The 24,100-nt window shown below is 44.3% G+C and overlaps 1 protein-coding gene across 1 annotated transcript; it reads left to right on the top strand.

The window, feature by feature from the left end:
* The first annotated feature begins 6,828 nt into the window (after positions 1-6,828).
* Positions 6,829-19,791, top strand: mntb (MAX network transcriptional repressor b). The gene is made up of 6 exons (XM_061086078.1): positions 6,829-7,141; positions 10,749-11,418; positions 11,508-11,549; positions 11,837-11,948; positions 17,545-17,737; positions 18,264-19,791. Exons 1-6 carry the CDS (start codon positions 7,069-7,071, stop codon positions 19,061-19,063), a joined length of 1,890 nt encoding a protein of 629 aa, XP_060942061.1. The 5' UTR covers positions 6,829-7,068; the 3' UTR covers positions 19,064-19,791.
* The last annotated feature ends 4,309 nt before the right edge of the window (positions 19,792-24,100 follow it).

Below are 24,100 nucleotides of genomic sequence, written 5' to 3' on the forward strand. Positions count from 1 at the left end.
CAATATAGATCTTAACGCAAAAGAAATGAAGTGAGAAGTGCTGCTCTGAGGTGTGAGTCTGCATCGATTCAGATAAACCGGCAGGATGAGGAAGTGCTGAGAGGTTTCAAGGTCAACGTATGCAACAGAGCCGTCAGATGCATCAGTATCGATTCTCACAAGGGCCTGAACACTTCCATTCCAGCAGGCCAGCTCCTCCTTATCCACGTGTGCAGAGAAATACAGTTTCCAGTGCAGAACTTAGCTCAGACGGCTGCAGGGCCTGTGTTGATATATAGGTTTGTGTGTCATCCCACTATAGTTTACGTGACCAGCGTTCTAATCCCTGAAAAGCCTGAGGAAGACAATGAGGAGAGAGGTTTAGCTGCACTGGGATCCAGCATGTTGCAGGATGTGGCGCTCTCTGGTGGCAGCACGTGTGGTGGGGGGGTGGGATCCATGTCCCTATAAGGGCAAAAACCAGCCGCTTCCCTGCTCCGTGAGTAAGTGATCAGTGGTCACATGGAAGTCATGGAAAACAAAATGAGCCTGAGGATCTGAACAGAGGAGAGACTTGAATTGTTTTTTGTATTCGTTAGGACATGAAGTCCAAGAAGTCAGCAGTTGATTAGCTGTCAGTTCTGTCATCACTAAAACTCAATAGCATCTTTCTGTCCTCAGTGTGTCTGTGCTGACGTCCCCTTTGCTGTCTTCCGTCTGTCTTCATGTCCCTGTGTGTCTGTTTTCTATGTTTTTATAGACTGTGCATGCTTTATGTCTATGGTTCTACTTTGTATGTTTCAGTTAGTTTCAAACAAATCAGTGTAATGTTGTGTTTAGTCCATATTTCTTTTAACATTTAAGGTACATTATGTAGAAATTACAATGATATTATCAATCATGTATTAAATGTAATTCTTAAGGCCAATTTATGCTTCAGCGTATTTTGTAAAACGGATAGATAAGACCGCCCTATCCGTCGTGAAACGCCTTCTCCGAGTGCTTCGGACAGCTTTTCGTACAGGTCTGATTTTTCTAACTTCTCCGTGTTGTGTCGGAGACCCGACGGACAGCTCTTGGCTGTGATTGGTCCGCGAACGACATCATTTCCGTATGACGTCATTTCCGTACGACGTCATTTCTGTTCGACGTCATTTCCGGACCTCTAACTTCCTGATTCACAATAAACACATACACAGCTATGATTCTACGATTAGAACGTGACGTGTGTGTTAAGCCAGCGGAGTTGTCCGGCTGACGGTGGCTCGTTCGAGCACTGACGACATGTGTGCACGGTCACAGACAGATAGAACGAGCTTTCATAACGGCGCTAGCATGCTAGGCTAGCCACCATGCTAACTGCGGTGGTAACAGTGCATAACCCCGCCGTCACGACTATAATTCCACTTCTATCATGACACTGTTTCTACAATACCGTCAGGTTAGAAGCAAACACTGAGTAGTAGTTAGTGTCGGGAGTCTGTGTGTGGAAGCTGGGGGAAGCTAGCTGGGAGGGGAGCTAGTGTGGCTACACGGAGCTTCAAGCTGTGGAATCAGCAACACAGTTCGGAAACAAGACCTGTGAACCGCTGCGCTAAGAAACGATAACATCAGCATCTTGACCCGCTGGGTGTCACTTTATTTAGTTCTGTTAGTTGCCATGGTTCAGTGTGTGGGAGACAAGCTGACAGAGAAATATAAACACAAGTGGACTTCTTCTTCTGATAATTGGGGTAGGCTTCTCTGAGCTCGTCTTCCGTTGCGCCACCTATGGTTTTGGCAGTGAATTTTATTCGACGTACGTAGTCGGACAAGTAAAAATCAAAAAGACTCTTCGTCTCCCGCTGAGCCCTCTCCGAGAAATGGACACGTAGTAGTATATAAGAGCCTTTAGGCTTTTTCAACATCTTGGTTGATTCCTCAGATGTTAGGTCATTGATCTTTTCTGGTGCATCCCTGGGGAGCCTGTGTGGCCCTGGAGAGGAAGTGCCTTTCTAGTTGTTGATGTATGAGTCTCTGTATTGCATTTTTTAAATGTAAGCAATATATTATAGAGGTGAACAGAATGAACAGGAATATTATATAGTTTGCTATTATTAGTCTGTCAATTTCATGCGTTTTGTTTTTTTAGGATAACTTTGAAACATCTGTCCAGGGGAAACAGATGAAACGCCACTTCTTGGCTGACTTTACAGCCAAGTCTGTCACTGCTTGATATATCAACTCAAACGTTGAATTGTTTATAGCTGTGGTTAAAGTAAGTCTTTTATCTTAGTGAAGGTTGAGAAAAGGAAGTACGTATCCAAGAAATGTAGATTTTCTACTTTTTACGAAAAGAAAATGACAAAGTGAGGATATGCTTCAGTCTCTGAGATGCTTGACATCCTTTGACATTAAGTAGAATTCTTCATTCACTGTTTGTTCTGATGTGAAATTACACTATTCATACTTTTACAATTTCCTCACATACAATACAAGCAAACTGTCCAAAGTTTGAAGGCAAATAATGGTGTTTTTCTTTTGTTCCTGCCTGTCGGGGAATCCACACACGGTTTCTCAAAGTCAGTTTCAGCTTTATACACTTCCTCTGTTTAAAGTCTCCTGTGTTGCATTCCTTCCCCTTTGTCTTTGCTCTGTAGATCACCACCAGTGATGCAGCACTTCTATCTGGGTCAGCCCGTCCCTGCCTCATGTCCCTCCCACCATCTCTGTCTCTCCAAGCCACCCCTCCTCCTCCTCCTCTTTTTCCTCTGTATATGCATACCTCCCAAAGGACGTTTTTTTTATGCAGATCATGTGCTTACCATGTGCTGCAGCTCCGTCTTCCCTGCTCCCTCCCTCCCCCTCTGTTTGTGCCTCATTCATTTTCTCTCATGCATGCTGTCATGGTATCTCAGCCTGTTGCAGAGTGACTCCCACCCTCACACACACACACACACACACACATGCACACACACTCACTCTAGCATTTGTCTCTTACCATCTTGAGCTTCTGGTTTCCTCTGACAAACTCAATTGTAGCATGCCAGTCTAGACAGTAATGGTGTTATTAGCGTGTGTACGTGCACGCAGCCCCCTATGGACCACCGAGCTGCTGCTTTGATTGGCTGAGACTGTCAGATCCTGATGTGTCGGAGGATGTATACGACTCCAAGGCGTCCAATCGAAGACTGTTACCATGCAGCCACACATGCACTACATATGTGCATCTGTATACAGCGTGCAGGCAAACATGCTACTGGAACACAAACCATTAGTCACCTTCCAGATTTATTTATCCCCTGGGGGAAATATTGCATGAACCAGCACTGCTGTTACATCACATAGTACATATCATCGTATAATACTATACATACATATCCATCATTAGTCACTGCATACATCCATCATTAGTCACTGCATACATCCATCATTAGTCACTGCATACATCCATCATTAGTCACTGCATACATCCATCATTAGTCACTGCATACATATCCATCATTAGTCACTGCATACATCCATCATTAGTCACAGCATACCATACACAATAAGAGAGGTAGACAAGGACTTAAGGCTCCATTATGCTTCTACGTATCCGTGTGGCGGAGAGGGACGCACGGATACCAGGGAGTCTTTTAGATTTTTGCTTCTCCGAAGACCCTCCGTCTGAAAACAATTCACCGCCAAACAGTAGGTGGCGCAACGGAAGACAAGCTTGGAGAAGCCTACCTCACGAGTAATCAGAAGAAGTCCACACTGTTTATTTACTTACTGCCCACTTTCCTCACACACAGTGTAGGCTACGATGGCAACTAAATAAAATAAAGTGACACCCAGCAGGTCAAAATGCTGATCTAATCGTTTCTTAGCGCAGCGGTTCCCCGGTCTTGTTTCCGAAACTGTGCTGCTAATCCCACAGCTTTAGGCTGCTTGAGGCTACATGTAGCTTGAAGCTACACGGAGCTAGCTAGCTTCCCCCCCAGCTAGCTTCAACCCCAGCTTCCACACACGCTCAGCAGGGACATATAGGGCGGTCCTATCTGTCCGTATCCAAAAAACGGAGTAGCATAAAGGAGCCTTAACATTCACTATGCGTACAAGGAGTTGTTAAAAAGAAAATCCTTGTGATGCAGTGAATCTATTTTTTTCAGTGTTAGAAAAGACAGCGAGGGAGTGAGGTGCAGTAAACTGGCAAAAAGAATATAAGGGAATAAATTATTAGATGAATAACAATCAAGTATTTAATAATAAACGTACTCCTTTGGCTTGAATATATTTTACCAACAATAAAATCCAGATTAATACATAGAAAATATATTGTTCAGTGAGGAGATTAATTGATTTGTTACATTTCCCATGGATGATGTAATTATTGTTTTCAGAATATCCCTTTTCATCTATTACCATTGTATCTGTCTTGCCTGTAGTCATTAATTTTGTTGTTGTGTTTTTCTCCATTAAGAAAGTTTACCTACTTCTGTTTTTGAATAATACAACGCCTATGCTGTTCATCTTAACATGTTTTTCCCAATTCATAATAAAAACATTACAACTTCTGTTTTTAATTTGCAGAGTTACTATATAAGAGTTCTCCTCTGATGCACAACCCATTATCATGCATTTCTATGGATTAAATAACCTGAATCATTTAGATAGATAGATAGATAGATAGATAGATAGATAGATAGATAGATAGATAGATAGATAGATAGATAGATAGATAGATAGATAGATAGATAGATAGATAGATAGATAACTTTATTCATCCCCGAAGGGAAATTAAGTCGTCACAGCAGCTGGTATATATTTGAATACAATAAAATACAATACAATAGAATAAAATAAAAAATATTGAGGTAGAAAGAATAAAAAACAGAAGCACAAGATAAATAGGTAGATAAGGTGCAGTGGCAAGATGATGGTAATAGTACTGATGATATGATGGTAATGTTATTGTTAGACAGTATATAAAAATAGTACAGTATATGTAGAATATAATATAACATAATATATATTTATATATATGATAGTAATTATACCAATATAATAGCAGTATATAGTAATAATGGCAGCAACAGTATATATAATAATAATAGTAAATAGTATAGGTTACTATACTTACAGGTATTTCATTAATACAACGCCTATGTAGAAGCTGTTCATCTAAACATGTTTTTCCCCTTCATAATAAAAACATTACAACTTCTGTTTTTAATTTGCAGAGTTACTATATAAGAGTTCTCCTCTGATTGCAAAACCCATTATCATGTATTTCTATGGATTAAATAACCTGAATCATTTACATTGTGTTGATGCAGTTGTATCTGTGATGCAGAGTTTTATCCTCATTAGTATTTCTCTGTCAACACTTTAGTATGGAGGACCATACATGACTTAAGTATAAATAAATAAATGTAGCAATAAATACAGAAATAAAAAAGGAAATAAACAAATGTAGCAATAAATACAGAAATAAATAAATAAAAAAGGAAATAAATAAATGTAGCAATAAATACAGAAATAAATAAATAAAAAAGGAAATAAATTCATTAATACAGCAATAAAAAAATAAATACGTTACTAACAACAGAAATGTCTAAATAAATGTCTTCCACATTTATTTATTTCTACATTTATTTATACTTATGTCATGTATGGTCCTCCATACTTTAGTACTCGAGTATTAACGTTTACAAACATGCACCAGCTCAGTCCCAGTAACACCAGTGGTCTCCTCCTCCACCTTCTTAACGTCGATGGTAATACCCCCCACACACACGGCTAGGCCCCGCCCCTCGCAGAGACAGCGGGGGGGCCAGTCGCGCTCTCGCCAAGCAAATGAGCCGCTCGCGCCGGGCGGGTGCCCATGTGGACCCGCACCATGCCTTGTTGTTCTGAGCTGTGATTGGTCGAGTGCTGTTCAGGCGCTGCGGGCAACACGTGCGGGAGCGAAAACGCGGAGCCCGGTGCGTGGGGGGGATTCACCGGCGGGGAGGGGGGACCGCAACCGGGTGCGGGGTTTGCACCGGGAAGCTCGTGAATACACACGCACTCTCTCTCTAACACACATACACACAAACACACACAGTTTCTCTATCTCTATCTCTCACCCACACTCTCTCTGTCTCTCACACACTCTCTCTGTCTGTCTCTCACACACTCTCTCACACCCACACTCTCTCTGTCTCTCACACACACACCCTCTCTCTCTGTCTCACACACACACTCTCTCTGTCTCTCACACACACACTCTCTCTCTCTGTCTCTCACACACACACCCTCTCTCTCTGTCTCTCACACACTCTCTCTCACCCACACTCTCTCTGTCTCTCACACACACACCCTCTCTCTCTGTCTCTCACACACTCTCTCTCACCCACACTCTCTCTGTCTCTCTCTCACACACACACACACACTCTCTCTCTCACACACACACTGTCTGTCTCTCTCTCTCACACTTTCTCTCAAACACACACACACGCTCTCTCTCTCTGTAACACACGTACACACACACACTCTCTCTCTCACGCATTCACACACTCGCTGTCTCTCTCTCACACACACACTCTCTCTGTTTCTCTCTCACACACGCTCTCTCTCTCTCTAACACACGTACACACACACTCTCTCTCTCACGCACAGTCTCTCTCTCTCTCTCTCTCACACACACACACAGTCTCTCTCTCTCACACACCTACACACAGTGGAGCTGGTGACGACGCGCGGGGACGGGACTGCGCGGGCTTGTTGCGTGGCGCCTGGTTTTGCGGGCGGCCGTAGTAACGGGGCGGGGCAGGAACCCGGGAGGGGCGGAGCTTAACGAGAACACGACTCGCCTTGTTGTGTGTATTCCCGTGCTCGCATCGCCATCTTGTTGCAATCCTGTTTTTTTTTTTTTACGTCTGCGAGGATCGACTCCGTCCGGACGGGATCGAACCTTCCTCCTCACCCTCCCGCAGCAGCACCGGGGACGAGCCGCTCGGGCCCGCGGCGGCGAACCGTGCACACGGCTGTTCCAGGCGGGACCTCACCCTCCCCCTGCTCGGGTCTCTTTCCTCCCTCGCTCGCTCCCGGGCCCCCGGGTCGAGAGGGTCCCCCCGGGTTGCGATGAGCATCGACACGCTCCTGGAGGCGGCCCGGTACCTGGAGTGGCAGAGCCAGCAGCAGCACCTGGCCCGTGGTAAGTGGACCGGTGGTCCAGCGGACCGGGGGGGGTCCAGCGGAGCGTCGTGCGGACCGGACGTGACACCGGGTCCCGGTACCACCGACCCCCCGGGGGGCTCGCGTCTGGACCCGGGGAGGAAGTGTGTGTAGGATGTGTTCGTGCTCAGAGAGGGAAACGGGGACCCGAGAGTCTCCGGAAAAACCCGAGTCATCCCGAGCGACCAGTGCACGCGCTGCTGCTGTCAAGGCGGAAACACACGAAGTTGTTTTTCAGAACGTGTGTGTGTGACTGTGTGTGTGTGTGTACGGTACGTGTGTGTTGCACAGTTCATGTGTGTGTGTTGCACTGTTCATGTGTGTGTGTACGGTTCGTGTGTTGCAGAGTTCGTGTGTGTGTGTGTGACTGTGTACGGTTCGTGTGTGTGTGTGTGTGTTGCACAGTTCATGTGTGTGTGTGTTGCACAGTTCATGTGTGTGTACGGTGTGTGTGTGTTGCACAGTTCATGTGTGTGTACGGTGTGTGTGTGTGTGTTGCACAGTTCGCGTGTGTGTGTGTGTGTGTTGCACAGTTCATGTGTGTGGTCTTTGTTGTGCAGCCGCGTGTGTTCGATCCCCGGGAACTCGTCGGTAATGGCGGACCCGGATGTGCTCACCGGGACGCCCCGGGCTGCGTGGCCGGCGGGGCGGGGCGGGGCCTCTTTACATAACACCGTGACTCCGCGCGGCCCCGCATGACACGCACCCGCTTGTGCGCGTGCACGAGAGCGTGTTTATATATCAAAGTATCGATGATTATTGTTCGGTGTCCCCCCCCCTGTCAATAGACATAATACTGGGAGAGGGGGGGGTGGGGGAGCTCTCAGTGTTTCTCCCCCTCTGATGACGTGTCAGACAAACGACCACACCCCCCCTCACCCCCCCTCCTCCGCATACTTACCCTACCGCGTGCTAGGATGCACCCACACCGACCACGTGCACACACTCCTCCTGGATACACAACTACACACACACACACACACACACTCGTACACGCCTCGTCTCCGCCCCTCCCATTCAGTCTCTGACAGTGTGGGGGGGGGGGGGAGTGGGGCAAACCTCTTGTGCTGTCCTCTGCCCCCCCCACCCGAAGCCCAGCCTCTCTCAATGCAGGAGTTATGTAATTTACGTTTGCGTGCCTATGACAATCTGGGGCTGTGTGTGTGTGTGTGTGTGTGTGTGTGTGTGTGTGTGTGTGTGTGTGTGTGTGTGTGTGTGTGTGTGTGTGTGTGTGTGTGTGTGTGTGTGTGTGTGTGTGTGTGTGTGTGTGTGTGTGTGTGTGTGTGTGTGTGTGTGTGTGTGTGTGTGTGTGTGTGTGTGTGTGTGTGTGTGTGTGTGTGTGTGTTACTACAAGAGCTGGAATATATTTCAGGTCAGGAAACATCAGGGTTTATCCTCTTCACCCGTTTCCTTTGAGTCTAACTCTGTGGGGATGATGCTTCAAAAATAATATCTGGTCAATAAGAATCAATAAGTCAGATATTATCTTTACTTCCCGGTTGATTCCCCCCCCACCCACCACCACCCCCCCTTCCTGATACAGAGAGAGAGAGAGAGCGTTTCATGAGCAGACGGAAAGAGTCTGTACAGCGTGTACACTTTGCTGGGAGCTGTTCCCAAATGACCCCGCATTCTGCATTCTTCAAACTCCAGCTCCCCCCCGCCAAGAAACCGTTGTCACGATATCGGTAGAACTGCAACAATTAATCAGGATCGATAAGTTGATTCGTTGATTTAGAGACGAAGCAGCAATTAGTTTAGAAACATTCGATAATATAACTAATCTGCTTTGTGTCTACCAACGGGATTATGAGGATTTAATGCTTTTCGATGATGATTTATTTGTGTGGTTTAATTCTACGTTCACGTGTGGTTTTACCTTTTTTCTGCTCATGTTCCATTGAATTTTTTCATTTTATTTACTTGTTCTTTATTCATTCATTCATATTAAACTGATTAATGAAGGAAAAAGGCAGATTAATCAATAATGTAGTTGGTCTATAATGAATATGGTCATTTCCTGTACTCATATATATTTAAAATGATACTTTCCTGCATCACAATAACACTTAATCAGAATCAGAAACTATTGCTTGACAAATATTATTAACATTTTACATTCTGCTGTTTTATAGAGGAGAACGATGCCTTTAGGGCTGCAACTTATTCTCATCTTTCTGATTAACTGACTAACTTTCTTGCTGTAAAATGACATTTGGACAAACGGTGCAATATGTTCAGTCGGCTTTGATTCTATTATCGTTTCTTGTTGTCACATCCAATAGAATTAAAAAGCTGTTGTTGTGCGTCTCCTCGTGACGACAGTATCTCTCTGAGCAGGCCTTCTCTCTCAGCTGAACCATTGAGGTGCACGGGAAGTTGTGTCATCGTTGTGTGTTTGCAGCGTCACGTAGAGAAGAAGTGTTACTCAACACGCAGCCGAGCACGCCGGCGTGTGCTGCGTCTGTTTTCCTGATCGCTGCGGTGGCGGCTGGGCTTTTTGTCGGCGTGGTACAGGTTTTAAGGAATCCCTGGGAAATCGTCTGTTTCTCAAGTAGCCGTTACCATGGTAACTGAGGGCTTTCCACATCCCTTTGAGTGTGCCTGGCACGGTGTGTGTGTGTTCTGTGGGCGCAGCGTGGGAACATTTCTGCACGTGTGTGATTCTTTTCTTCAAACATACTTTAGTTTTGCTTTGGTTTGAAATGCAACAATGCTTCACTGTGTGGCACGAGGCCGACGGGTCGACCCACCTGAGGGGGGTCTTCAACCCACCTGAGGGGGTCTGAGACATCAGTCCGCTGCTCATGGGTCAGAGCATGCTCAACGCCGGACTGGTCCAATCCGAGGGCAGACAGAGGGGGGGTTCTCTCCAGTCAAGAAAGGGATGCAGACTTTTTGTTCTCCCTTCCCACTGTCTGATTCCACCGATGACATCATGCTCTGTGTGCACATGGTTTGAACATCCGTCCCATTAATCGTCAGGACAACAAAGAAACAGCGAACATAGTTCACATCCTTTGCTGCATTAGGTTGTTTAAAAATAAGATGAAATTAGTATATATTGGATTTATAACATGGGATGGAAAACAAATGAAACCGGGGGTCTCGGGGGGGCACAGTTGAGCCATTTTGCGACGCCCATTGAAAATTCCTTCAGAATACGGAAATTTTCACCACTTTCTAACTTTCTGCAAATTTTGGTAAGAATTTGAGCATGGTAAAGCCCCCAAAAAGCCAATTTATTTGCCTGAATAATAATAATAATAATCCTTACAATTTCAATAGGGCCTCACCTGACTTTTGATCAGTGCTCGGGGTCTAAAAAATAAAAAATACATTGTATTCCCTTTACTGGTGTCATCCATTTAGTCCAATCTATTTATGCTCATTTTGAGTAAATTAGTGAAACAACCTGTCCCTGTAATTTAATATAGTTAATATGTGCAGTCCAACTCCCCCTCTAGTGATCCTCTTTACAGTGTATATATATATTATTGGTATTTTCATATTTCCTTATGTTCTTATTGGCTTGTAAATGATTTATCACTTTTTTACTGATGCTTCCATTTTGTTATTTCTCACAGAGGAGGAGCAACGCAAAGCCAAGGAGCTCATCAACAAGGAGGCGGAGTCGAGGCGAGTGGAGCTTGTGACGTCATCGTCGTCGTCTCCGCCAGTCCGAGCCAACCACATCAGCTGGGGCGATGGCGCTCACCGTCAACAGCTACATCACCCCCCCGCCCCGCCGCCCCTCTCCTTCCAACATCATCAAGTTCCCTTCACCGTCATCCCAATGGTCCCCGTGGTCACCTCGACGCCGTCGGTCCCACCGCTACCACTCCCAACGCCAATTGCTGCGGCGGCGACGTCACTCAACGGCTCGGCGCTGGTGAAGATCTCCTCCTCCCCTCCTCCACCGCAGCATCAGTATCAGCAGCAGCAGCATCATCAGCAGCAGCAGCAGCATCAGCAGCAGCAGCCGGCCTCTCGTCACCTGTTGTGCGCCCCCCAGATAAAAGTAGAGACTGGTCAGCCCCAAATAAAAGTAGAGACTGGTCAGCAGCTGATGGGAGCAAAGCCCAGCCAATCACAGCCTCAGGTTCAGATTCAGTACCCGACCTCCATCAGCATTAATGGTTCTAGCTCTCATCATACACTGGTTCCCCATCAAGCCCCGCCCACATCTCAGCCCCGGCCGAATGGCGTGACGATGGAAGACATGCGGGGGATGGAAGGGAAGAGGAGACCAGGAGGGTCAGTTTGTCTGTGCTGATCAGAGTTGATACTAGTTACTGACTAATGACTGGATGGTTGTGTTTGATCATTTACTCCTGTGTTCTCAGAGCCGGGACCAGAGAGGTTCACAACAAACTGGAGAAGAACAGGTGAGTCATAATAATCAGAACTTTGTTGCACTGACCAAACAGCAGTGTTGGTTTTAGCTTTACCAACACACACACACACACACACATGTTTTTTTGTTTTATCAAGTTTGTTAGGAAAGGTCCTAGCATTTCCTAACACAGAGAGAAGTTGACATGTGCACCCCCTCACCCCTTCAGACAAATGATCGACTTACTGCTACATTGTGAATATTCTCCAAGACGACTAGCAAGTGACAACCAAATCAAAAGTGTGGGTCTTTTCTCGTTTTCGATTCTTGGCCCTCCAGGCGAGCGCACCTCAAAGACTGTTTTGAGACGCTGAAGAAGAACGTTCCAAATGTTGATGAGAAGAAAACGTCCAACCTCAGTGTTCTCCGCAGCGCATTGCGTTACATACAGGTAAGGAGGGATTCAATACATTTCTCACAGCTCTTCCAGTTTACGTTTCCTTTTCCTTTTTCCGGGTACCACTCGCTTCTTGTTTTCTTCCATCTTTGTTTTTCATCTTTCTCGAGCTCTGAGACCAGAATTCAGTGTTTAAAGATACAATGCTGCTTTTTTTTTAGCCGGGCATTTTGAGTTTGTTTGTTTCTTGTGAACCTGAGATGACATCTGCCAAATAATTATGAATCAGCCTATAAGAAAATGGTGAATAGTCTGCAGAATATAATGATATATATCACACCTGAGCTGCTCTCAGAAAACATGCACTCAACTCTTATAAACTTCTGACATTCTCCAGACATGTAGAAGACACAGGTGAAGATGTCAAGAGAGTTTTATGGCGATTAAAGTTAGATGCTGGTGCTGATGTGCTGTAAAGAAAAACAAGAGATCTCTGCAGTGGAATGTATTCATAGCGTCCTCCATAGACATATATGGTGGCCGGAGCCGGACGTCACCACATGGCGGCCATCTTGCTAGGGGGCAGCTCGCTCACCCATAACATTGTGTTGGTAGTGGTAAATAACCATAACTTAATCAATTTTCAACCGATTTTGAAACGGTCTGGTTTGTTATAAACGTCAGAGATGTAGTTATGACACTGCATAAATTATTAATTTTTTTAGAAGATAACATTATTATTCATAAGTATGCAGTGTCATAACTACATCTCTGACGTTTATAACAAACCAGACCGTTTCAAAATCGTTTGAAAATTGAGCAAGTTATGGTTATTTACCACTACCAACACAATGTTATGGGTGAGCGAGCTGCCCCGTAGCAAGATGGCCGCCATGTGGTGACGTCCGGCTCCGTCGAACGAGACATCTAGTCTTTATATATGTCTATGGCGTCCTCCATCGCTCCCCTGAACGCTCCTGAGACTTCTGTGTGGTTGTGAACGGGTCTGACCAGAGATTCTCCGGCTGCATCGTTCATATGTGAAAAGAAAACTCCACAGAAGGTCCAGACCCAATTGTGCAGGAATTTTGTGGAGTTCATGTATGAAAACGGCTTTGTCGACTTGTTGTTGGCCTTTCAGTCAGACGTTGTGTTACTCCCTCCTGTACTCTTGTTCTGTCGGGGAAACAAGTACTAAGTAGCCTGAGGAGATGAAGGAGTAACATGTTTGTGTGGAAAGACTTGCAGCATAAAGTAGTTGTGTAGAAAAATAGTTCATATTGGGAAATTGATCTGAGGCTGATGTGGGGGAGGGGGCTGTACAGCTCCAAGGGGGGAGTCAGTCCACAGAAGTAGATGAGAGAAGATTTTTGAACTCTGGCAGAAATGAATTGAGGCCCGGAGCTGGATGCAGTCGTTCTTTTTTTTTTTTTTTGTGTCATGATTGAGACTTCAATGGGGAGTCAGTGGAAGAAGCTAAATTAGTCTGTAAGATGGAAGAACTTGAAGATGTTGGGATCCGCCCTCAGGGAACACAACGGGAGGATCTGAGGCGCTCCATGACACGAGCTGGTGTTTGATGCTCGGCAGATCACAGCTGCTGGTGAGGAAATCCGTACTGCACCGTTTTTCACGTTGTAAAGGAAATGTTATCATCCAACTCAGCAACAGTACTCAATTATAAAATTAGTCTGTCCACAGGAGGTTAATTGGACAAATTTAAGAGCTGATTACTGATTTATCAAGCAAAAAAAAATATTGAATATTCACAGACAGAGCCTCTCAAATGTGTTAAGCTATCAACACAATCTCCAGATCCAAATTCATTACATTCAAAATGAATCTATCTGTAATGATAGATACATGGATAGATAGATAGATAGATAGATAGATACATGGATAGATAGATAGATAGATAGATAGATAGATAGATAGATAGATAGATAGATAGATAGATAGATAGATAGATAGATAGATAGATAGATAGATAGATAGATAGATACATGGATAGATAGATAGATAGATAGATAGATAGATAGATACATACATACATACATACATACATACATACATACATACATACATACATACATACATACATACATACATACATACATACATACATACATACATGGATAGATAGATAGATAGATGGATAGATAAATAGATGGATAGATAGATAGATAGATACATGGATAGATAGATAGATAGATAGATAGATAGATAGATAGATAGATAGATAGATAGATAGATAGATAGATACATACATACATAGATAGATAGATAGATAGATAGATAGATACATGGATAGATAGATATATAGATACATGGATAGATAGATAGATAGATACATGGATAGATAGATAGATAGATAGATAGATAGATAGATAGATAGATACATGGATAGATACATGGATAGATAGATAGATAGATAGATAGATAGATAGATAGATAGATAGATAGATAGATAGATAGATAGATAGATAGATAGATAGATAGATAGATAGATAGATACATGGATAGATAGATAGATAGATAGATAGATAGATAGATACATGGATAGATAGATGGATAGATGGATGGATTTTTTGCGATTAAATCATATGCTATTGAGCCTCGTCCCTAAACACTGGTGACAACTTCCTGCATCCATGTTGTGAAAAGATAACCCTCAGGTATATGCCCCCATTTTATCCAACTAAACCTCCAGAAATGGTTGTTATCTTTATATTTAGGCCAGTACATTCATCAGTCAGTTTTTATTATAGATGAGTGACTCGCTGCCCCTCAGCCCTCCCCCCTCCCCTCTCTTTTTTCACCCTTCTTCTCTTGCTACCTCTCCTCATATAAGCTCAGTCCCTCTCCCTCAGCCATGTGAGATCTGAGCACATGGCTAGTGCGAGCTCGATGACGTCACCGTAGCTCCACCACTCCGACCTGCTCTGCATCTCTCGACTGCAGAGAGAGAGAGAGAGAGAGAGAGAATGAGAGCGAGCGAGGCAGCGGCAGACAGCGTGAACGGAGCAGGGCAGAACCACTGCCATGGTTATAACAGGGGGAACAGTTCAGATCAGATTTCCTTTGTCTCTCGACCCGTGTCTGTCGCGCCCTTTTTTTTTACTGCTCACCTCGTCCTCCGTCGCCCTGTTGTCTGTACCGAACACTTGGTAACCATAGCAACAGGCAGCAGGTTGTCCAGGACACCGTAGTCAGTCCCTTTCGTCCCTGTTTGTCTGCACAGGAAAGTGCATATGAGGTTGTGTGATGTAAAGATTAAACCAGTCCAGTCAAGGTTATTGGTCATTTTGTCGATGGTTATTGATGCTGTTGGAGCGCTGGGATCATACAGGGCTCTTGGTGCTGTCGTCATTCCTAATGCAGATGTGTGTGTGTGTGTGTGTGTGTTTAATGCAGAGACGCCTGTCAGGACAAATATCATCACTCTCGAGATCTTTGCACCTTTTAATCAGGGAGTAGTTCTGATGAAAGAGGAAGAATAAAGGAGGCATAGATGGGGTGAAGGAGGGGAACAGGGGGGAAGGGTGTCCAAGGGGAGATGGATGGGGGTGTAGAAGGAGAAGGAGTGTGGGATGGAGAGGGGGAAGGGTGTGGAATGATTTGACGCACCCTACAGGCAAACATCCAGTCACGTCACCCTTTTAAATATAATTACCCCCTTGTTCCTCCACTAAATTGGATAGTTCCTGATGATATTTTTATATCTCTATTTTTTTTACAAACCATTTTTCAAGCAGCCAGGTCCTCACGGACGAGGTTGCCAAGGAAACGGTTATGGGTGGAAGTTGTTTCCTTGGTGATATGGTGCAGGACTCACAGTGTCCGGGGTTATCGTATAGGAAGACCTTGAGATGCATGGATACACATGCACACGTACGTCGCCGGTTGTAGTTCCTCTGTGGACGCAGTGTCTATCTGTCACCCAGTGTATTCAACCAAGTGTGCAAATATAAATCATGATATAACAGACAAGAAGCTGGAATTAATGGTACTAACGGCAGAAGGTTGTGATTAACACAAGCGTAATGTTGTCTGGGTCTTTGCATTCTCAGAGCTATTATCCATCATGAGCTAATTGAAAACTAAACTCTCTACCACAGCCACTGTTAATCATGAGTGGACCAAAAAATAATCACCAGTCACATGAGAGGTATTGAGCTGTTATGAAGGAGTTCACCAGGTCTGAAACCGTTTCAAAGAGCGCTGAGGAAACGCGTGTGAGGCCGTCATGTGACTGTGGAGTAAACAGCTTTGCTCAGTGAAGTGAGCGAGCGCCCGGTAGCAGGATCATGTGTCCTCATATCCTCATTTCCTGTATCTCAAGCTTTCTTTTCTCTCTGGGCTGGAGGATTCACTTCTCTACCCTTTTTTTTTATCAGATTTTTAGATTTCAGTTTTGTTAACATCCTCTGTCCTCCTCCATTTCCTCCCCCTGTTCCTCACCCCCTCCCTCCCCCTCGTACCTCCCAAGTAAGCTGTGTTAATGTTCTTAGTCTGTCGTTTGGTTTGGCGTTCAGGCGTCAGCTGACCCACACAGAAACTGGGTCACAGAGATGGCGTGGTGAGGCGGGGCAAGCTGAACGCTCCCTCTTTCTAAATAATAGGTCTCTCGCTGTGTTTTTCCTCCTCGCTGATAAATCTGCAAACACACGTGTCTCTTACAACTCTGCAGACGACAGGGCAGGGCTTGGAGTGAATGCTTTGATTTAGTTGTATGTGACTGTAATCCAGTGACATGGCCGGGTTGATGAGGAATTGGTGTGATTGTTGGCAGCAGAAGACAGCAGGACGTCCACTCCCACTCCGACCCTGTTTTCTCTCTCTCTCTCTCTCTATTAAAAACAACATGCGGTATCCAGGAAATAGGCGGAGCTGTAGATGACGCAGACAAAAGCAGCGTGAACATGCTTGAATTTGCAGGCATGCCTTCCTGCTTGTGTGTGAAACTGGGATGGTGCAGAGATCATCGTGTTTCAGGATTGTGAAAAGGAGCCAGGCAGAAAATTGGCCTTAATTCCTTTTTCCTTCCAGTGCAATGCCAGTTCCTTGAATTGTAGATATTTAAAACTAATCCTCACTTCATAGTGGGCATGAGGTTTATTCTTCAACAGTGGCCTGGATCTTTATTTACAAGACACACAACCAGGCCCTCATTTCTTACTTCCTCATTTTCCTACGTATGATTTATTACCCTCTATCTCCTGTTTTATGATCTTCTCATTATTTGCATTGTCCTGCTGTTAAAACAAACTCTACACTTCCTCCATCTGTGTCATATTAATAGTTTTTTTTTCACAAGTGTTGGGCTTTCTCAACACAGAGGGAAAAACTAAACAAGGCAGCATCTATCAGGATCAATTAAATGAGCGATGATAGTGTTTATGATGAGAGAATCTCAGATCAACACAGGTAGATCTGAGTCTGTTTTGAAACTGACCTTATGTGAACGTTTTGTAATAGATATTCTTTTTTTCACGTATGTTGTCTGGCCTAAGCTGAACAAATACTTGTATCTAAGAATGTATAGCAGCCTGTGTTGTATTTCTCTCATCTGTAGCATGGTTTTGCAGGAGAGGTTAGAAGCGTTTTTAACAGTATTTTGTCTTCTGCTATCTGTGTCTCCCCCCGGAAGACTCTGAAGCGCAAGGAGAAGGAGTACGAGCACGAGATGGAGCGTTTGGCCCGAGAGAAGATCGCCACGCAGCAGCGGCTGGCCGAGCTGAAGAACGAGCTCAGCCAGTGCATGGACGTCACGGAGGTCGACAAGGTCCTGCGACAGACCATCCAGCCGGAGGACGACCAGGCCTCCACGTCCACTGCATCAGGTACAGTGACGATGCAACAGCTAGAGTCGATACTCTTACACAGAACCAACCACAACAAGTACAATGGTAGGTAAAGATTTTTAATAGCAGCGGAGGCGCGGGAGAGATAGATGGTTCGATTTAGTTTTGAATATCAGTTCAACTTTCTCTCGGTTGGGGTTGGGTATCGTTTGGATTGTTTCCGATATCTGCCTGGTGTCGGATTCCTGTAACGAGAAATACAGACACACTTTCCACCGTTAGGCTTCAGGCATTTTGTTGTCGAGGCTAACGTAATGTGTGTTTCCACCAGAGTTAAGTGTAATGATAGCTTGTGCTGTGTGCTGTGATGTTTATGTTGACGACTTGTTCAGTGCAAAGCCTTGGCACCGAAATCTGTGCTGTGATTCGGTCCCTGGATTTCGGTACCCAACCCTACTTTTAGTGGAATTTATATTTTATAAATATTCATGTTCACAGAGAGGACAGGGAGCTGTTTTCCTGCATCCTGACATGATGACTGACAGGTTTCCTCTCTGCTTTACAGAAGGAGAGGACAACTTTGAGCAAGACATGGACGAGGATGTCTCCGCTCCTCCTGCTCCAGCACTCCTGACCAAACCAGCGCCTCCCATCCTACAAGCCCAGCCGCTCCTCGCCCCTCACCTGTCGATCCAGCACGCCGCCCTGCCTTTGTCTGGAGTCTTGACCACGCCCTCCCCCTCAGGTCCGCCTCCTCATCAGGCCATCGCTCCGGCCCCAGGTCCGCCCCCTCTGCCGCACGCTCATCACATTCAGCCCCCGGTTCTGCAGGTCCAGCCCACCGTCATCGCTCATGCCGCCGTCTCCCACCCTTCGGTCATCCAAGCTGTCAATCACACAATGCCATCCAATCACAAGCACCTCACACACATTGCCCCATCACCCGGTCCCACCGCCTGTACCCCGCAGCCATTAACGGCAGCTCCGGCCAACCACCAACATATAACCGCCCAGCCCATCGGACATATCACCGTCCACCCGGTGGCTCACCTGGGAGCTCCACTGCCATCCCACCTCCCGACTCTTTACCCCCAGGGTGTGTCTGTGTCCCAGCCCACCATGGTGGGCCACATCACCCACACCTTCACCCATCACACTCTGCCGCACGTCCAGGCTAATCCTCAAGCTCACACAAACGGAGCCCAGGTAAACAGCGCCACCATGGTGAGCCAGGGGGGCTCGTTAGGGAAACCCACAGCGGTGCTGGCCCCCCACCCCCAACTGGTTGGACAGGCGACCGTCCTAAACCCTGTCACCATGGTTACGGTCCCAACTTTCCCTGTCAGCACTCTCAAACTGGCCTGAAAGAGTTAAAAAACTAAAAAGATGGGTCGGACTGAAGGAGAGAAAGATTCAGAACTTCTGGATAAGTTGTAACACTCCAATCGATAACCAGGAGTCTCTGACAGACATGAATTCACGAAAACATCATCAGCTGTTTTTCGGACAAACTCTTGACAAATATCTCCAGAGATATTCGGTCCCAGCTCTGTTAGTTTGTGAACAATAGGACTAAAGCAGAGTCAGGGGGTCCGGCCATTGTTTATGAGAATGCGACTGACATTTGTCGCCGCTGCAAAGACAGGAACTCTTGTTTTCCCTTCCTTCCTTCCTTCCTCTGCCTTCTTCTCTACTTCCTTCCCTCCTCTCCTCCCTTTACAACAAGAAGCACTAACACGATAAGCTCAGTTCACACTCAGGCATCAAGGATTTACCTTAAACTCTTCATTCACCCGTCGAGGGACAACGCACGAGCGAGAGACGGTAGTTTGTCGTTTTGGCTGTTGTCATGGTGATACAGTCTGTGCCCGTTTTGTATTCATGTGATCTCAATGTCATGTGGGACATCGTTGGGGAATAATGTCACTGCCGGGTTTGAGAGCAGCTCAGTGGTCTCACTGATGAATTGGACACAAGAGTGTGAAGTTGACCACATCACACACAAAGTTAGAGCAACACTAAGCAACGTTATAACTAAAAATAGCAGCTTCATTCAAAGGCGTCATGGTTCGCTGACTTTGAATAGAGAGACAATGTTTCCTCTTTCATTCCCACTCCACTCCCCCCCCCCCCGTTTGAAACTATGTAACTGGTGAGCGTGTACGATCTCTTCTGAGAAGTGTGGAACAGCCACGGATTCAATTGTCAGAATCAGGTGAAGCGAGTTGAAGAGTGAAGCTGAACCGTAGCTCAGTTAAAAAAGATAAAAAAGTTATTAAAAACCAGAGTTTATCTCCAATATTCAGCAGGAAACTTTTAGAATATGAAGAAATCTCAACTGAATTTGGTGGATTTGTTACTGCTGCAACTATTCTGGTTCAGGAAGCTGAGGATCATGGGTAATATCCACCGCTCAGTTGCGTTTCAGGTCACTGAGTAGAGTTACAGTTTAGTCTTCTCTACATGAAAACCTCTTAATCACTCTGGCTGTGGCTGCAGGGGGCGCTTTTGCTCAGTGAAGTTACTTAGTGTTGCTTTAAATGGAGCTAAATCATGAAATCTTAACGACAGTAAAGATCCTCATTTACATTGCTCGAATTTCTTGTCACCCCTTTGCTTTTGCCTTCGATCTTAGTACAGACGTATCGAGTATAGAACTTGCTTCAGGAGGTTGGTCGTCTCCAGCTTCCTCCAAATGAAGGTTCCTCACCATTTCACCTGGAAAATAGTTACAGAAAAAGAGTGAACAGCAGGTGGTGATGCTTTAATGAAATTTGAACCAATCTGCAGTTTAGAAATACACAACCTTCTTTATGTGAGATTTCTGTCCTGCCGTCAGCTTCTGGTGGCATGAGTGGAGGTGTTTATCCTTTCTATCTTTTTGGATGGAGTCCGACACAGTGGAGTGTCCCCCACTGATGAGGCGCAGGTTTAAAGAGAAAGAATTGGGGCTATGATTGCTCGTCTCGCTCATTTGACAGACGTTGAATTTTAACCAAATTACAGAATCATGAGTCATAAAACAAATAAAGGGTTAGGGTTACATTTTGAGTGAGATTTTTCACATATTGTCTTGATTCATGCAACCAGTCAAATGTATAATGATGCTCCACTGCACTACTTGTCCCACAGTGAAAAGATGGTCAGAATTATTTATCAGCTGTTTTCTACAGGATTTTGAAAGAGTCACGAGAATGTTAAAGTCTCTTGGACATATTTTACTGTCCGATTGATTTAATCAGTGCTGATCTAAACCAAACAAAGGCCCGTCACAGATTGAAGCCGACATGGCAAGCTTTTAACTCGTCAGAATTACTGGAAATATGTTTGTTGACTTTAATTTCAAAAGACGGCCAAGGAAAATGAAGACGTTCACACAACCATGTTACTGCTCTCAAAACCTTCAGCGACAGGTTTCCTCATGATGTTCCTCTAACACACCGCAGGGCAATACGGGTTTCCATCCTCTAATCTCTCTAATGCAACAGCTCCCTCTGCTGCCTCCCCCTGGACCTCATTCTGACGTCACACACACACACACACACACACACACAACACAAACTTCCTGCACAACCTGGACTAAACACTTTCAGTGTAACACCTCAGTCTTTGTCCCTGAAAACAGTCGACATTATCCTGACTGGTGCCTTGTGCTGTGTTACATTAAACACAGTCCAGATCATTGGCCACATGATAAACTGCAGAGGACACAGAGGAATCCCAGAAGATAGATTTTTAAAGCTTAACCTCAAAGTTTGGATACAGCACAAAAATATCAAGTTGAAAATCAGTTTGCATTTGTTTCCACTCCAATGTTTTATAAACAGACATCAAGCTGACTCCTCTGCTCCAGTCCAGAAAATCAGTTTCTATATTTCAAAATGGAAAATGTGTTGTGTCGCACACTTTCTTTGTGTGTGTGTCTGTATGTGGGTCTGTATATGTGTGTGTGTGTTCAAGGTCCCACTCAAACAGCTCGTGTCTCCACAGCTTTTTCTCAGCCTACTCGTGTCACATCATCAGATCTCCCATCAGTGTGTGGATCTGCCCTTTGCCTCTTCTGCTGTTTCTCAATGTTGCGTCTGTACATGTGAGTGTATTCAATGTTTTATATTCTGTACTATAGTTAATCCTATTGTACCTGTAGCATGGCTCTGTTTCTTTGGTTATACAGTTTGCCCTGTGCATGAAAGAGTGCGCGTGTGTGTGTGTGTGTGTGTGTGTGTGTGTGTGTGTGTGTGTAGCAAGCAAGTTATTTTTGTACACAGAGGTGATTTATGGTATGAGCCCGTCTGGGTGCTGTGGTGTGTGCCTATACTCAGTTTTCCTGAACACTCTGACAACTCTGGCGAAACACGTACGCACTGAGCGAATGGAAGAGACAAAGATTTACTGTCATACATGTTTTCTTTTCTTTTTTCTGTTGGTTTGTTTTTTTTATAAGTTTTTTCCATTTTGTGAGTTGGACTGAGTCACGCGGGAGTGAAAAAAAGAAAATGACAAAAAAAGTTGTTGCTCTTTGTCTTGACAACAAACTGATGTCTAATATCCAATTTGAGTTTTGTAATATTTGTATGTATGTATGAAAGTTTTGTAAATTTGTGATGGTATGCACGTTTTGGCATATGAGTGTATGTATCTTACAATTTGAAATGCTTGTTTCTTTGTTTGTTTTTTTGCATGTAGATTGCCGTTTAGGTTCTTTTTGTTTAAAGGTTTTGTTTTCATGTTTATTTTCGGGACCATGTACAATACTGTATAACGTGGGCAGGATCTTGGACCTCATGCTACATTGATATTATATATGAATATAAAAAACATGTTTTCCCTATGGAGAAAGTTTTAAGTTATATATCGCCTGTACACTCTGGGCTGCCTTTTAGATCTATCTGTCCACTGTTTAAGATAACAATGATGATAATGGATAAAACATATTAATGAAGAATTATGCTGATGAAATAATAAAGATTCTTAATAAATCTTATTACATTTACAACACATCTTGCTCCTGTGTTTATTGGTCACGTGAAAAAATATATATACAGACAAAACTTCCTTACAACAAATTGAGATAAAAAAAATCACATTCACAAGTTACAAAAACCCTGAAAATGCAGTTTACATGTTACAAACCTAATATCGCCACAATGGCCACTAGATGGCAGCGCTACACAATTATCAAAGATACTAACTGATGAGCTGTGCTATTACATTAGTAAAACCAGAATGGCTGCCAAGGCTGAACAGTTTCCTTATATTCTATGAAGCTGCACCAAATTTTACACACTCCAAACATATGGCTGATTATTGTCATCAAATTTCCATGAATCAAATCCTTGGACATTGGTGAAAATGTTGAAAAATGCCTCTTGCTATGATAAAGAAAGTTCCTGGATTTGCCCCCTGATCCGGGTCTACCCCTTAATTTGATGGGTTCTTCCCTGATCCATATCACAGCCATCCTCAAACCTTGGTGATAATCCTTCCTGTAGTTTGTTTGGTAATCTTGCTTACAAACAAACCAACTAACAAACAAATGGACGAGGGTGAAAACGAAACCTCTTTGGAGACAACAGAATGAAACTGTTGACTCATAGTGAAATTTACAGATTAGATAAATCCACCTGTGAGCTGCTGAAGTGCTCTTGAACACCACACTGAGGCTGTGGCTGCTCCTCAGGCTTCTCCTGACTGAACAAAGAAGAAATCTAACAGAGCTCATGTGTCTGTTTTGTCGTTGTGTCTTTGTTCAGAGTTTGAAGTTCTCACAGTTAAGCTCTCTGATTTGTCCAGATTACGTTTGTTGACATGAGTTTTTTTCAAAGCTTCTTCTATTAATCTGGAGTTGTTGTCAAAGCAACAAACCTTAAGTGCAGCTTATTAATATTTAGCTTCATCCTGGCCAAGAAGTTTCAAGTTGAATCTGATGCACAAAGAAATCTTTAGTTCCAATTGTCTTGTTTTCTTACTATCACAATTTAAAAGCCTCTATTTATACATAATACAATATAAAGCAAAATAAAAGGAAAAGGAAATCAGACAATTAACAGACAAATTAAGCTATTTTACATTCGTTCATGTTAAATTAGGAATCGGTCATTTGAACACAAAAAATTATTAAAGATTTCGCAGAAGTCACTTTAAATTCGAAGCTGTTTTTTTAAGAGATTTTAGTTTCATTTTCAAAAGCAAAATTTCATGACAATCACTTAGAAGTCTCCTGCACGTCATCTGGGGAAAACCTCACTATTCATGCATTGTCCTGGAGAACAATAATCAGACAGGTCTCTGAATGTCATGTGGCTCGTTTCCTGTTCTGACATCACATTCTATAAACGGAGGCTGTCTCTGTCTTCCTGTTCGCTGCTGGTCCGTCTCCTCGCCCAGGGAGTCGTGGGAGGA

This window comes from Limanda limanda, chromosome 14 (assembly GCF_963576545.1).
Source record: "Limanda limanda chromosome 14, fLimLim1.1, whole genome shotgun sequence".
NCBI lineage: Eukaryota > Metazoa > Chordata > Actinopteri > Pleuronectiformes > Pleuronectidae > Limanda > Limanda limanda.